The sequence below is a fragment of the Fragaria vesca genome, linkage group LG6, assembly GCF_000184155.1.
Source record: "Fragaria vesca subsp. vesca linkage group LG6, FraVesHawaii_1.0, whole genome shotgun sequence".
NCBI lineage: Eukaryota > Viridiplantae > Streptophyta > Magnoliopsida > Rosales > Rosaceae > Fragaria > Fragaria vesca.
In genome coordinates, this window is record NC_020496.1 from 8,307,414 (window position 1) to 8,321,879 (window position 14,466).

Sequence of the window (14,466 nt, forward strand, 5' to 3'; positions counted from 1 at the left end):
GAGAGAGAGAGAGATGTCATAAATTTCAGATCCGGTGAGATAAAGGATAGGATAGTTGAATGAGATAATGATATAATAGTCTTTTTATTAAGAATCATTGAAATGGGCATGGAAATAAGATTTTCATTTAAATAGGCTTTGATTACATTTTTTGTGTGCATTTGGGCATTTTTCCTTGTTGTTATATCCGAACTCTAAATCACCAATACAAGTTTTCAAAATTCAGAAGCTAGTAAAAATGTAGAAGTACAGTAGCTATTAAACATAGATAACTAGTTATTCAATAAAACATATCATGATAAAGATGCAGTACATGATAATATGATCTGCAAGATCAAATTAAAGCTGATACATATATAAAAAAAAAAATTAAAAAAAGAAGAAGAAGAAAAAATACAACCCAAATGAATTGTGGAGAAGAGTTGGGGTTACGAGAGAAGACGTTTTTTCGACGATTTTAGAGTAGAAGATGTTGAAAAGAATACTTCTAGCGCGATTTTTCTTTTTTTAATAATAAATGTTTGTTTTGGTAATTTAGCTTACCTATAAAATCTCAATAAAAACATAAAATAATAGAGGTGTGTATTAAGAGATTATAGGTGTGTATTTAAAATTTCTCAAAACGTTATTATAGTAAAAAACAAAATTGTTCTAGGATATTCTGTATCTTTCTAGATATTTTTTATGTGTGTCTTGGCCTTATGCCAATAGGATATGTAGTTAGACTAAATCTATGTATTCATATCCTTACCATATTGGTATTGTGTAATTCCCTATATAAAGGGCTCATATCAATGAATAAGATGATGATTCTCTTGCTATCTCATTCTCTATAGTTTATACTTCATCACGTTATCATGCACTTTGTTCTAACCCTAGAGTTAATAGCCCACCATTTGTTTTTTCCAAACCCTAAAAACCAAAACCCTAAAATCGGGCAGCCTTGTTTTTCCCGATTTCCGACCAAATTCCGACTGTCCTCCACTGAAATTTTATATCCCCAGAAAGCTCTCTCCGTCCCGGATCCAACGCCACGGGCCTCACCCTGAGAACCGGCCGGAAAGTCTTCGAACCGGTCGCCAGAAGATTTCAGACTGCCGCCGCTACCGACCACCAGTTCACCACCTTCCCTTGCTTCGATCAACCTGAATTTTTGACTACAGCTTCCTCACTAGAGCTGCTCCTCTTGTCAAATTTTCAGCCCCAAATTCGAAGTAGAAGTGGGCAAAACGTTGTTTCTCCTCTCGGTCGCCGCCGCCGTCGCCGCCGCCATCGCTTTCCGGCCGTCCGCTCCGCTACTTTCTTTTCATCCGATCAAGCATCCAAGTGTTTACGGTATGTTTATTTTACAACCCTAAAACTCTTCCAAGTTCAATAACCTCGGGGGAGATAAAGTGTTTTCTCCCCTTCTTCTACTTCATTCTATGCTTGGGTCGGTGTATTTGCAGGTACCAAAAATCCCAGAATTTTATTCGCGGGTCAAGAGTGTGTTTGATCACTCTTGTTTCTTTATCCGGGTTGTGTATGATCAACCCCGACCTATCACCGGATTGTGTTTGATCAATCCGAGGCCTTTTTCCGAATTGTGTTTGATCAATTCACAGCTTTTCCGGATTGTGTGTGATCAATCCGAAGGACAAACCATTAAAAGCATTGTTTGTGACCTCTATTGAGTCTCATAACAGTTTGATTTTGTATGTAAGAGCAATGTAACATTCTGTTCCTTTGAGTTTTGACGTACTCGATGCCTAAGGCGAATCTTCACTTGGTATCTGTGGAACCTTTCATTGGAAAGGATTAAACCACATGTTTTGACCCCCAGGCTAACAAGCCTAGATGCCGAGATTTCACATCTCATGCGCTCAAAGTCTTTGAAGCGCCACATTGACAAAAGCCTTCAATGACAATCTGTGCAAAAAATAATGACCACAAAGTACTGTGGAAAGCACTCATAGAGCATTTCTCGAAACGTTCATATAACTCTACTTGTTGAGTTATTAGTCAAGTGGATTGCTTACCACCTTAATTGACTACATATTGTTGATGATCTTTTGTGGCATCATGATCCATAATCTTTAGCGGATTCGATCATCATCAAGTTCTCTAGGTCTTTCAAGTTGGTTTGGAATTACCAATGAGACTTGATTTTGATCATACAAACAAGAATAGTATATACGCTAATGTGATAAACTTATTTGGGATTATCCCCTAATGTGGGGACAACAATATGGATCATGGCAACGGCAGAAAACGTCGTGCCGATGTCTAGAAAAGAGGGGGAGGTGTCGCCGGCTCTAATAGCGACACTCCCACCTCCCGGTCTAGACACCATTTTGTCAAAACTACTCACCTTAGCTCATGATAATGCAACCGTTGTGGATCTTCGGATTAGTGGTTCAAGATTGACAAGCTCCTTCAAATTGTGAATGCATACAAAAAGGTACGAAAAATCAATATGAGGACAAGAACGTCATCCTCATGATCGCGAATTTCAAAGATTCGGATCCTGCTCTAGCTACTCATGACTTTGACGTCATCAGCTAGACATTAATTTTCATTCCAAACTATATGTACTAAGGCGTTGTATCGACATCCTTCGTCTATTTGTGACCTCGATGTACTCACATTGGCAATAATAAATGTCTTGAGAATTTTTATGAAGTTATGAAACTATTCTCCTCTTATGGTTCATATTGATTTACAAACAAGATGTACATTTTTACATCGTCCTTAGAAGCATGACATATTTACAATCTACATGGTTAGATTGTGCCGTTTTGGTCTCTTCCAAGTGAAGATGACGCACGGCCTTGCATCCTCAAGAAGAATCGCTAACGTGTTTCCGGTTAAGTCTTCTACCCTTTAGCGGATTTTCCATCATCAATTGTTCAACTAGGCTCATCCAAGCTTAGTGTGATGTCTTAGAATTGTCCGAAATTAAGGAGATAGTGGTTTCAAGTGTGCCTCGCACTACCGACCCTCCACGGACATGCCTGGTCATACTGACTTGGAGTTACCGAAATCTTTTGATTTTGGATCCCCCTACGCTATTAAATCAATTGCCGTCTTACAAAAGACGTTGAAGATTTATCAAAACCGGAAAATTATTATCATGATCGAATCCTCTAGGTCCTCTGAGTTAGTTTATGTTCATGTCAGGGAGCTTTTGCTAACTAGTCATGGAGTTTACAACCTTAGATAGACAGAAATGACTTGGTTTTGATCATACATACGTCACTTTTAGCTAAGGCAAAAGCCCACACGCCACCTGCAAGCTTCACAGCTTCGCACATGCCAATTCTGCGAAAAACGGCAATTTGTCCTTTCTAGACAATCAACTTCGTTTGAGCTTTGTGAACAGCTTCGGACGAACCAGACAATGAGCTTTATATCATTAGAAAGCTCTACGAGTCTAGTTTTCAGAAATTTTCATGGTTTGTCCATATCTATTTTAACGAAGAAATTATGGCTGTTTTAGTGCGCAAAGGTCATTCTGCACGGAAATTTTTATGCACTCTCGGAATTGCAGCTTTTCGTAGCTTCTTTCAATCCTTCTAAATGGTTCAAGTGGAACTATTTACTCGCCTATCTACTCCTTCTTGTAGATATGTCTCATCGAGACATTGAGTGCTTCGTAGATAGTGGAACTATCCACAACATTCTAAGGAACCGGCAACTATCTTTGGATTTTGTGCCTTTGTAAATCTTCTGTGACTACAATAATTAAATCATACCGGTCATTCAGGGACACGGTTTAGCTTGAATCTTGATGCCTCATGACACCATGATCAATGTCACAGATACCCTCTATGCATTGAGAGGCAATCGAACCATATTGAGCTTTAAAGACATTCATGCTAATAGTTTTCATTCAAAAACACATTGTGAGAATAAATAAGAGTTCTTTTGTGTATACCTTCTCATAAATGCGGACTGAAGCGCATCTTGGAGAAATTTATGAGTCAATCTAGTGGACTGTATATCACTACGATTCGAATATCGAAACATGATATTTGGGACACCGACTCATATAGGCTTTAGTTTTGACCAATTAAGGTCATCCTGGAAGAGATATAATGGTCCAAATTTTGAGAAATTCTCATGGACATCAATTCTGCCGCTCAAAACGAAGACATTCGGGATCTAGATTCTCCATGAAGCATAATGGTGACGCCATGGTTGTAAATGGCGGCACCCGGGGGACATTGATGTCACCCGAACACGACTCCAACTTTCTGGAGGTTGTTCGGTCAATTTCTCAAGCAATTGAGGTGCACCGGCTTTCCCTCGATGTCGCATTGGCCCCTTGCAATGCTCATTGCTCGTTTTGAAAGCCTATTTTTTTGCTCGTTTTGAAAGCCTATTTTTTAGCTAAATTAAGAGTGAGACCCTCCTATGCTAAATGACACAAAAGTGAACATTCACTTCTTACAACAAATTATGTAGATAGATACAACCAACTTGCGGACACCTTTTTATGCTTTATGGTGTTGGTTGAAGTGTTAGCATACTGGTCACGTGTTACACTATTATCTACTGCTTATGCTGCTTATACTTCTACGGGCTCACTACCCATTCTTTAAAGAAGTTTAATACGATGTAAGTTGAAGTGTCATGTACCCCATGTTCACACGTAATACGGTTTCACCGAGGCTACGACTAAGCAACTTTAGCTTGTCACTCGAACATTATTGATGCGCACCAATCTTTCTATTGTGTCTTGGGGCTATGCAATATTTGCATGCATCTTTACTATTCATCTATGACCCACCCTCATTGAATATTTTTGTACTACAGCTCATGACTGTGTACCAGGATTGCAATCCTTGAGCTCAAACAAGATTGAAATTGATCTCCAATCCTTGAGTTTGGCTAGATGTTATTTTTAGGTGCCAAATCGCATTGCCACTACGTACAATGATGGGTCATTTGAGAAGAAGAAGTATTTAGGTTAGATACGAACCTCCACCTATAATCCGCATATGTAGAAACCTTGTTAGGCGATCTCATTCACCGTTAAATTACGGATTGTCACTTTGATGAGACAATATTCCCGCCGTTAGGGGGAGATAAGAACACAAGTGTTCAAGTGGAACGACGTGAATTGTCGTGGTTTGTCCCCACTAAGTCTTATCTTGATTCCAAATGCTTAAAGTGTTAAAGTGACCAGATCACATGCTGCAAATATGTCTGCAAGGATTGATGTCCTACAAAAGGACATGGCGCGACCAAAAGGTGTTGGTCTTGATGCCATCACCATGGATGGTGATATGGTGACGCCATATAGTGGCAAAATTGGTGTCACAAGGCTGTGTGGCTCCCCAAAAGGAGGGAGACCCTTAGGTTCGATATTTTCTCGCACTAGGAAGAAAGCGAGCTTGGCACAACCTGATCCATTGATCAGTGATACTCAAATCCGTCTCATGAAGTCTGAATTGTGATTATCGTTGGGGGACGCCTCAATGTCAAATTTAATCCATATAGAGATCTCTACAAAGTATTACACTAGTGTACATGAGGACGTGGGATAATGAGTTTACTATCGAACCACCCTTCGTTGATGGATATCAACTTAGTTGATTGGCCTAACGGAAAGATGCGATCCAACATTAACAAAGAGATAGGTCATTGGGCAGGTGATGCCGACACTGCAAGCTAAACCCTATCAACTATACCTTTGTTAGATAGCGTAGTGAGAACAAGAGTTTATACTCACCTTATGGCGCAAGGTCTTTCACAATCACGCAATGGGATCGACTACGATGAGATATGCTCTCGTAATGGATGTCATTGAACTCTAGTACTTTGTCAGTTTGGTAGTTTCCGAATAACTGAACATGCAGCCTATGAATGTGGTCATAATAACATCTCTACAGGATCAGAGATATGCATGAAGGTCTTGAGTAGACTTCATTCACCCAAATCAAGTGGCTCCAGACCACAGAAGCACGCGTTTGCTAAAGGTATTGGAACGCACATGGACTCTACTTGATTTGGAAGGGATATGGTGAATTATGCATTTGCGTGTTCATTCCGGATTTACATGGACTCTTGATGAATCAAGAGATGCCAATATGTATCAACATCCAAAGAAAAAGATCTTAGGAAGACACGGTCTCGATAAGGCACTCGATGACTGTATTGATGATGATTTTCCATCAATCGGCTTAGGCACTCTATAACTAGTGAGGCCTACATATACTCCCATGATTAGTCAAGGTCTTTGCTCTAATGAGAGATCCGTTGTTTTGTCTAAAGTAAGATGACAAATATGTGTTAAGAGATGGAGTTCCCATCTAAGTACATTAAGACGCATCAATGTACTCAACACAAAAGACTTGACATCTCATTCGCTATGAAAAGTTATAAAGCTAAGTATAGCTATATGCCCACGCAACGCTAATGTAATGGCAGTAACTCCTTTTTCAATACTTAATGGTATGAAAGGTTAAGGCTTATTATATCCCTACATAAGAAAGACACATCAAAAGCGAAATCATAATCTGCCAAGTTTTGTAGGTCAACTTCCACGGGATCTACAGAAAATCTCACTCACTGGAAAATGGTGAAATTGGTACCATTAAAAAGGTCTATGTGTCTACTTTCCAGGAACACCAACCATTTGATCATAGCTATCATATTGAGTGAGTTATGGCCGTTGCCGTTTTAGTAAAGTATGACGAATCTGTCCGAGAATCTGATTTTGGCAAAACAGTCAACTTCGACAGGACTTTGTGAATAGCTCTTGACGAACCAGAACGTGTGTAATATACGGTTGGAAAGCTAAATGAGTCTAGTTTTCAAAACCGTTTACGGTTCCTTCATATGTATTTCCTAGAGGAAGTTACGACTGTTCTAGTAACCAAAGGTTATGCTGCGCGAAAATCTGATTTCCTGCACGAACTTATGTTTTGAGTTCACAAGCGGCCTTCTCCTCAAGATCTAAGTGTAAAAGATCATTTGAGGACAATACGGCATGATTTAGTTAATCATTGCCTAATGCCACATTTGAAGACATGTTAAAGAGTATTGACATGCTAAGTTGTTGAAACTTCCGTGATTAATAAAAATCAAGAAGAGCCTTATGATTGATGTAAAGATCAGGGGGAGGTGCAAACTTCAGGGGGAGTGTAGCACACACATACATGTCACTATTAAATGTGAAGGGTGCGTTGTACTCTTTTTCTCCTACGATCAAGGTTCAGTTTTTCTCCCACAGGGTTTTGATGACTTGACGAGGTTTTTGACGAGGCAACAGATTAGCACCATCGACATATCAGCGCGCGGCACAAGGGGAGTGTTCTAGGATATTCTGTATCTTTCTAGATATTCTTTATGTATGCCTTGGCCTTATGCCAATAAGATATGTAGTTAGACTAGATCTATGTATTCATATCCTTACCATATTGGTATTGTGTAATTCCCTATATAAATGGCTCGTATCAATGAATAAGATGATGATTCTCTTGATATCTCATTCTCTATAGTTTATGCTTCATCAAAAATAAGTAACAACAAAAAGGGTGCGTCTATTGCCACGCCACAAACTACTTTACTCACCCCACATGTTGTTCATTTATTGAAATACTAAAATACTCTGATGTAAAATTACAGCAAGAAACAATAAGTTGTTACAAATTACAATTATTTTTTTTTTATCTTTTTGTTTTAGATGAACACAAACTTCATAATCTCTAACCTAGATTTATCATCGGTCGTGAGTCTGAAGACACTAGCATTTAACCTGAAGATGAGGTAAACTGTTTGTATTTCTTTTTCTTTTTCTGTTTTTTCTTTGTTGGTGATTTGTCTATCATTTTACTCATTATTTCCCATGTTAACTTTGTATCTAAATTTGCATGGACAACTATTGTACCGTATATATGAATAATACATAGATCAGTTCAAGAACTCAAAAGTATGGAAGGTGTTGCTACTAGAAAAACATTTATAGACATTGTGCATCATGATATCGATTGATACCATTGAGTTGTTAAATTTGAGAGTTTTTTCTTGTTCTTTAACTGGGATTTGTATTTTAATATGATTTTTTTTTGTTCAGTTGGTGATTTTACTTACCTTGAGCAAATCTGAATTTGAAAAAATATATGTAGGATGAGAAGATAATGTAGAATAAACAAAGTAGAATTGAGAAAATGGTATTTTATGTATTGTTAATGGGTGAACGAAGTAGACTTACAATTAAAATTATATGAGTGAGATGAGAAAAATGGTTTGTGAGGTGACAATAGACGCACCCAAAAAAATATAAAGAGATATTTGTGTAGAAAAATGTGGGAAGCTATAATTAATAATGGTTTGCCACATCAAAAACCATATAACTAAAATTAACAATCTATGATTTTTCCGTGTAAATGCACATGTAAAAGGCTAGTGAAACTTAAAGTGATGTATGTTGTTTGATATATTTTGTTGGTGAGTCGTGGTTTGGTTAGTTAGGTAGCCTAACCGACAACGTTGAGATCATGGGTGCAAAACCTCACTAACATATGTAGGGGTGTGTGAGTTAGTTAATAAAATATTTTTAAACAAAAAAAGTTGTTTGATATATTTTACAATTAGGTTTCATTTGTTATTAATTATTGTTTAGAATAGGGTTGTCTGCATTTGCAGTTTTGTCTATTTTTACAGCGTTTTGAGCCTCGCAGATTGTCTTGAGAACTCTCAGGTTGCCATAAAAAGTCAGCCAACTATGCAAAATGTTTTTGGCATGAAAACCTGAAAATCTGAACCGGCTGTGTTTGGTTTGAGCTTTATAGGTTTGGTTTGCTAAAACAATTGGTCCAGATCGTTACTCCCAGGTTCAGACTCGGTTTTCATTTTTTTTATGACCGGACTAATCCAAAAACTGGCATACATTATATTATGGGATGCTCATTCTCTAACTTGACGAAGTGATGTCGTCTTTTAATGAACGGATCTTGACTCATTTGTCTAGGAAAAAAAAAAAAAAAAAAAAAAAAAAAAACCAAAATTACATGATTAACATGGTTTTGACAGTCTGCTAAAAAAAAAAATTCAAGATGAAATGTTTGGTTGTGATAACATAATAAATTTTCAATATTGTATAGTGATGTGCAGAGATTCTTTGAGTTTCAAAGCATAGAACCAGATGTCCCACATACCTAAGACCAAGCAAATTGGGCATGTTTCTTTATGAATCCTCTCATTAACTTATAGTCCAAATGGATAGGTAATAATCAAAGCTTACATTAATCATTAGATTCTTAAGCTTTTGCATCTGGCCATATCCATTTATTCCCAATGTCATCTCATTGTCTGTGGGAGAATTATCGTCTCTTTGTTTTGTCATTGATTAAGGATTAACAAGGTAGACGGAGCCCTACTCCTAGAATAATGATGGGAGGAGTGAAGCTCACACAAAATGGTGGTACAAAATGTTGAGAATTACTTGGATTCTTGCTTAATTTTCTGGGAATCTTTCATTACTTATTCTCTCTTTGTTGTCTATCTGTTTTTTGTGGCTTGTCCTTTTCATATTCCTACCCTCTTTTCTGGGTATTTTGGCCCTATTCCAATCTAGACCTGCATTATTCGACATTGCCTTTATCCCAAGGCAATGTGTTTGTGGGCGATCTCTCCACATTTTCTTTTTCTCTTTGTAATACTAAATCTCTGATTAAAGGGCAAAGACTAAAGAGCATATGTTAAAGTGAAAAGCTCAAATGAAAATAATATGGCCTGCAAAAGCTTCGGCTTACTTCGAGTGACTTGGCTTTTTAGGCTTTCAGCTTGTAGATTTGGCCACATTATGCATTTACCGAAAAAGATTAAAAAAAAAAAAAAAGAGAGAGAGAAAAATATCAGATCGATGTACAAGAGGGTCCATGAACACACTGGTCCCTTCTTCCAAAAATCTCAATTGAGTGGGCTTGAAAATCTAGTTTGGGCCCAAGTTTCAAAACAAAGCAAATTTAAAACTAGTCCAACAGAAATTGGCTACATAATGTCGTGCGGGGGTAAACTACGTGGCACAAAGGAATCCGAAGACTAATTTGCATGTTCTTAGTTCCCCAAGAGAAACGAATCAAACTGCGCAGCCTGCGCATGCTTAGAATAGAAATGTAAGACACTAGGACCTGGGCGCAGGGGTGCGTTTGTGAATGTTAGGAAACCAGTTCTTATTCTCTCGAGCAGTTTTCTTATGATCTCTTCTAGGCATATGTCAATCAAATTTACAATCTATGAGAAACTTTCTCAACCCTTATAATGAAAAACTTGCAGTTATACTCGATCAGATACGTAATACGTTTTCATGTAACTTCTCTCGATCTGCATGTGTATGCTTTCTACTATCCCACATCCATTTCGGGTGCTTTTAAGGTAAATGAAAAGAAGCATGAGAAATGACAAGCACAGCAAGTTCGGCTTTTCACTATTTCCTGACAAAGATCCAAAGCCAAGGGAGAAGGGACTGATCGATTATGACAGGTAGGTAGGGATTAGTTCCCCCCGTGCGAACTCTCTTTCACCACACAGTCACACACACCCTTATCATCATCAATTAGACAATAATTGATCCTCTCCAAACACCGAAAGCGTTGCATTTTGCACTTCATCGATCTGAATCGGAAGCTAAGCTAATAAGCTTTCTCTCATAGAGATGGAGATGAAGCTCCAGCCACAGCCACACGTACTACTATTACCCTTCCCAGCACAGGGACACATCAAGCCAATGCTAACCTTGGCGCAGCTGCTCTGTCATGCAGGCATCCACGTCACCTTCGTCAACACCGAGCACAACCACCGCCACCTCACCCAACGTGAATCCCTCTCCGCCCGCTTCCCTACTCTCCGCTTCCGCTCCATCTTCGACGGCCTCCCCTCCGATCATCCACGCTCCATTTCCCCTTATTTTTTGGACATAGTCACGTCGTTGAGGTCCACCACTGCGCCGCTCCTGCATCAACTCCTGGTCTCCCTCGCCAGCAAAACCAACGACGACATCGGCGCTGCAGCTGGTGATCAGCTGCCTCCTTTGAGCTGTGTGATAACGGACGGGCTCATGTGTTTCGCAATTGATGCGGCGGAGGAGGTTGGACTTCCGGTAATTGCTGTCCGCACCAGCAGCGCCTGCAGCGTCTGGTGTTACTTATGCCTCCCCAAGCTGATTGAAGAAGCTGAGCTGCCTTTTGGAGGTCAGTAACTGAGCTTGTTTTCTTTTTATTTCTCAGACGACAACAATCGTTTTACATATTCCAAAGCTTTTATGAGTTCATCCTATCGCGGTTATTATCATCAACATGTTTAACACATTTTGTAACAATTCGCGCTATAATATTCTCCCATTCAACGATGGGAATAAGTAAGATCTTCAGAACCGTACTTCTCACGTACTTATAGCTAGACTAATACTACTAAAATGTCGAAACGACAAGTCCTGTCATGAGTGTCATCTATAGTATGTGCCCTGATGTCTTTGTTCATTACAACAATGGATTTAGTCTATCACCAAAACTTATAGGATACCTAAACTTATATTGCTGGTTTAAAGTTGAGATTAAACGTTCCATAGAACATCGATGTTCAATGGCGGAATCGGAGATTATAAATAAGGCATGTCATTAAATGTTATTAATTAACCTAAGGATGAACTTATTTGAACTAAGTCACTAACTTACGAACAAGACACACATATACAAGTTAAAATTTAGAAGGTGTCATAACCCTTGTTGGCCCTTAAGTAGCTCCGCCCTTATAGATGTTTACCTTATTGTAGACCGTAAGTGTGCGGAGAATGGTTTACCACGTGCAAGTTTTTGTTGAATTTTTTTTGTTAACTCTATGATAATAATGAGAGATTTATCTGTGAATGATTATAACCGATGAAAGCCTTTTTAGTGAGGATTCTTAAATTGAGAAATTTTCGGTTTATGGTTTAAAAGACCAATTTTTCTATTACATTTTGACATCTCATCCGTGCAGTTTTTAGGTTTATATGAATAGATAATTTATATAAATTTTCAGCCAAATTGGTGTTTGTTAAGATAACAAACTAAATCAAATTAATGGACAAACCAAATCTGTCAAATATGAACTGTTCAAGTTCATAATTGATAAATCACACTTATGAATGTCTTAACAATTTTCAATATAGCTAAAAATTTGGAGAAATGATCTACTCATAAATACCTATAAACTGAACAGTCAAGATGTGGATATAAGATCGAAATGTGGGATAAGCCGAAAAGTGCTCAACAAATCTTTAACTTAAGAGTCCTTATTAGAAAGTCATCAACAAGTGCTCAACTTAAAAGTCCTTATAACTGATAATGAAATGTTTATTAGTTTTGGAGAAAATATCCATATTAGTTAGATTAAAAGTAATTTTGAAAGACCTAAAATTACCCCTACAGTTAGATGGTATCTTAACACCAAATTTGCCACAAAAAGTAAACCTTGATTTAACTTATATTTGTTTCTACCTTCTATGTTGATGACATAAACTAAGGAAATTCATATTTTTAATTACTCTGACAGATGAAGACATGGATAAGACGGTATCCGGTGTTCCCGGGAAGGAATGTCTTTTGCGACGAAGAGATCTATTAAGTATATGTAGAATGCCAGTTGACCACCCGGTATTCAAATTTTTCATGGAAGAACACATAGCCATAACTCGAGCTTCTGGTCTCATACTCAACACGTTCGAGGACCTAGAATCATCAGTTCTCTCCCACATTGCCTCTAAATTTTCAAAAATTTACCCCATCGGACCATTGCACGCTCTCCTCAAATCCCGTGTCGATGACCACGACCTATCTTCCTCCTCCACAGCAATGGCTGCCTCTTTGCACCGAGAAGACCGTAGTTGCATGACGTGGTTGGACTCCCAAAGGCCTGGATCCGTTATTTTCGTTAGCTACGGGAGCTTGGTGAAGCTAACTCGTGTTCAATTGCTCGAGTTTTGGCACGGCTTGGTTAATAGCGGGTCCCATTTTCTGTGGGTCATGCGCTCGGATGTGCTGAGTGACGAAGGAGAGCACATGAGGCACGTGACCCCCACGGAGTTGGAAATGGGTACAAAAGAACGTGGGTTTATCGTGGACTGGGCTCCGCAAGAAGAGGTTCTGGCCCATGATGCTGTTGGTGGGTTTTTGACCCATAGCGGGTGGAATTCGACACTGGAGGCAATTTGGGCCGGAGTCCCAATGCTTTGCTGGCCCCAAGTAGCGGACCAGCAGGTGAATAGTAGATGGGTTGGGGAGGTTTGGAAGATTGGGATTGATATGAAGGACATGTGTGACAGAACGACGGTGGAGAAGATGATCAAAGCCTTGATGGGAGGTGAAGAAAGAGAGGTGTTTACAAGGTCGGTGGATCGGTTCTCAAAATTAGCCCGAGCTTCCGTTAGTGAAAGTGGATCTTCGTATCATAACTTGGAGAAACTTATTCAAGACCTGAGAAACTTGTGATTTGATGCATGACAGCATGAGGTTACCTTGCTAAGTTTCACATCATCATCAAATAGTTTATGTACTATAGTTTCGGTGTTGCACTAATACTGCATATGTCAAAGCTCAATGGATCAGAAACGACATGAGGCTATGGTAAGAAAGTTGTTCATGAAATCCAAGAAGGAGCTTCAAAGCTCAATGATGCAATCTCAAAAGTTGTTCGTGCTAGTGTTGGCAAAGGCGTGAATCTTCAACCCAGAACTTGGAGCTACAATAAAATTGAAGGGATCCTTCCATTATTTTCTTCACAGTCATTATTCTCTCTTGAAAATTAAAGATCGTCCTTTAGTAGAGGGAAATTAAGTTGAAATGTCTAACACTTTATTGGCAAACTATAAAATCAAATAAGAGAAAACGGGGTCATACTTATACCCTTGAGCTTCCTGTTCATGATATTTATGTACTCCGAACAAAAAATATTGAATACGATATCTAGACGATTAATAAAATTGAGAAAGATGAACTCACAAGAAAAATGAAGAATTGAAATTTGTTTAGTTCTTATGGTTTGAAGTTGATATCTGTTTACTCCTTGTGGTTTTATTTTAATCTGAATGGTCCTTAAAGTCACAATTTTTCATCCAAATGGTCATTCCGTCAATTTTCTCAGTTAAATTGCTGACGTGGCCTAGGACTATTTGGATGAAAAATTGTGACTTTGACCATTCATATTAAAATAAAACCACAAGGACTAAATAGATTAAAAATTGTGACTTTAAGGACCATTCAGATTAAAATAAAACCATAAGGACTAAACAAATGTCGTCTTCAAACCACAAAGACTATACAATATTTTACCCAAAAATTAATCATAACAATACTAGTACTGAAAGTGAAGAACACGTACAACCCTAATCAACTAGCTTGCAATCTAAATAGGCAACCGCATTACACAGAGAAATCGAAAGTACTTAAGTAACTAGCTAGAAGTCTAGAACTAGCTAGTTCTAGAACGATATTGGAGGCT

General features: G+C 38.4%; 1 protein-coding gene across 1 annotated transcript; it reads left to right on the forward strand.

Moving 5' to 3' along the window:
• Positions 1–10,698: 10,698 nt before the first annotated feature.
• Positions 10,699–13,614, forward strand: LOC101301505 (UDP-glycosyltransferase 85A7-like). Its single transcript, XM_004302637.1, has 2 exons — positions 10,699–11,180; positions 12,523–13,614. The coding sequence occupies exons 1-2, from the start codon at positions 10,718–10,720 to the stop codon at positions 13,455–13,457; spliced, it is 1,398 nt and encodes a 465-aa protein (XP_004302685.1). The 5' UTR covers positions 10,699–10,717; the 3' UTR covers positions 13,458–13,614.
• The last annotated feature ends 852 nt before the right edge of the window (positions 13,615–14,466 follow it).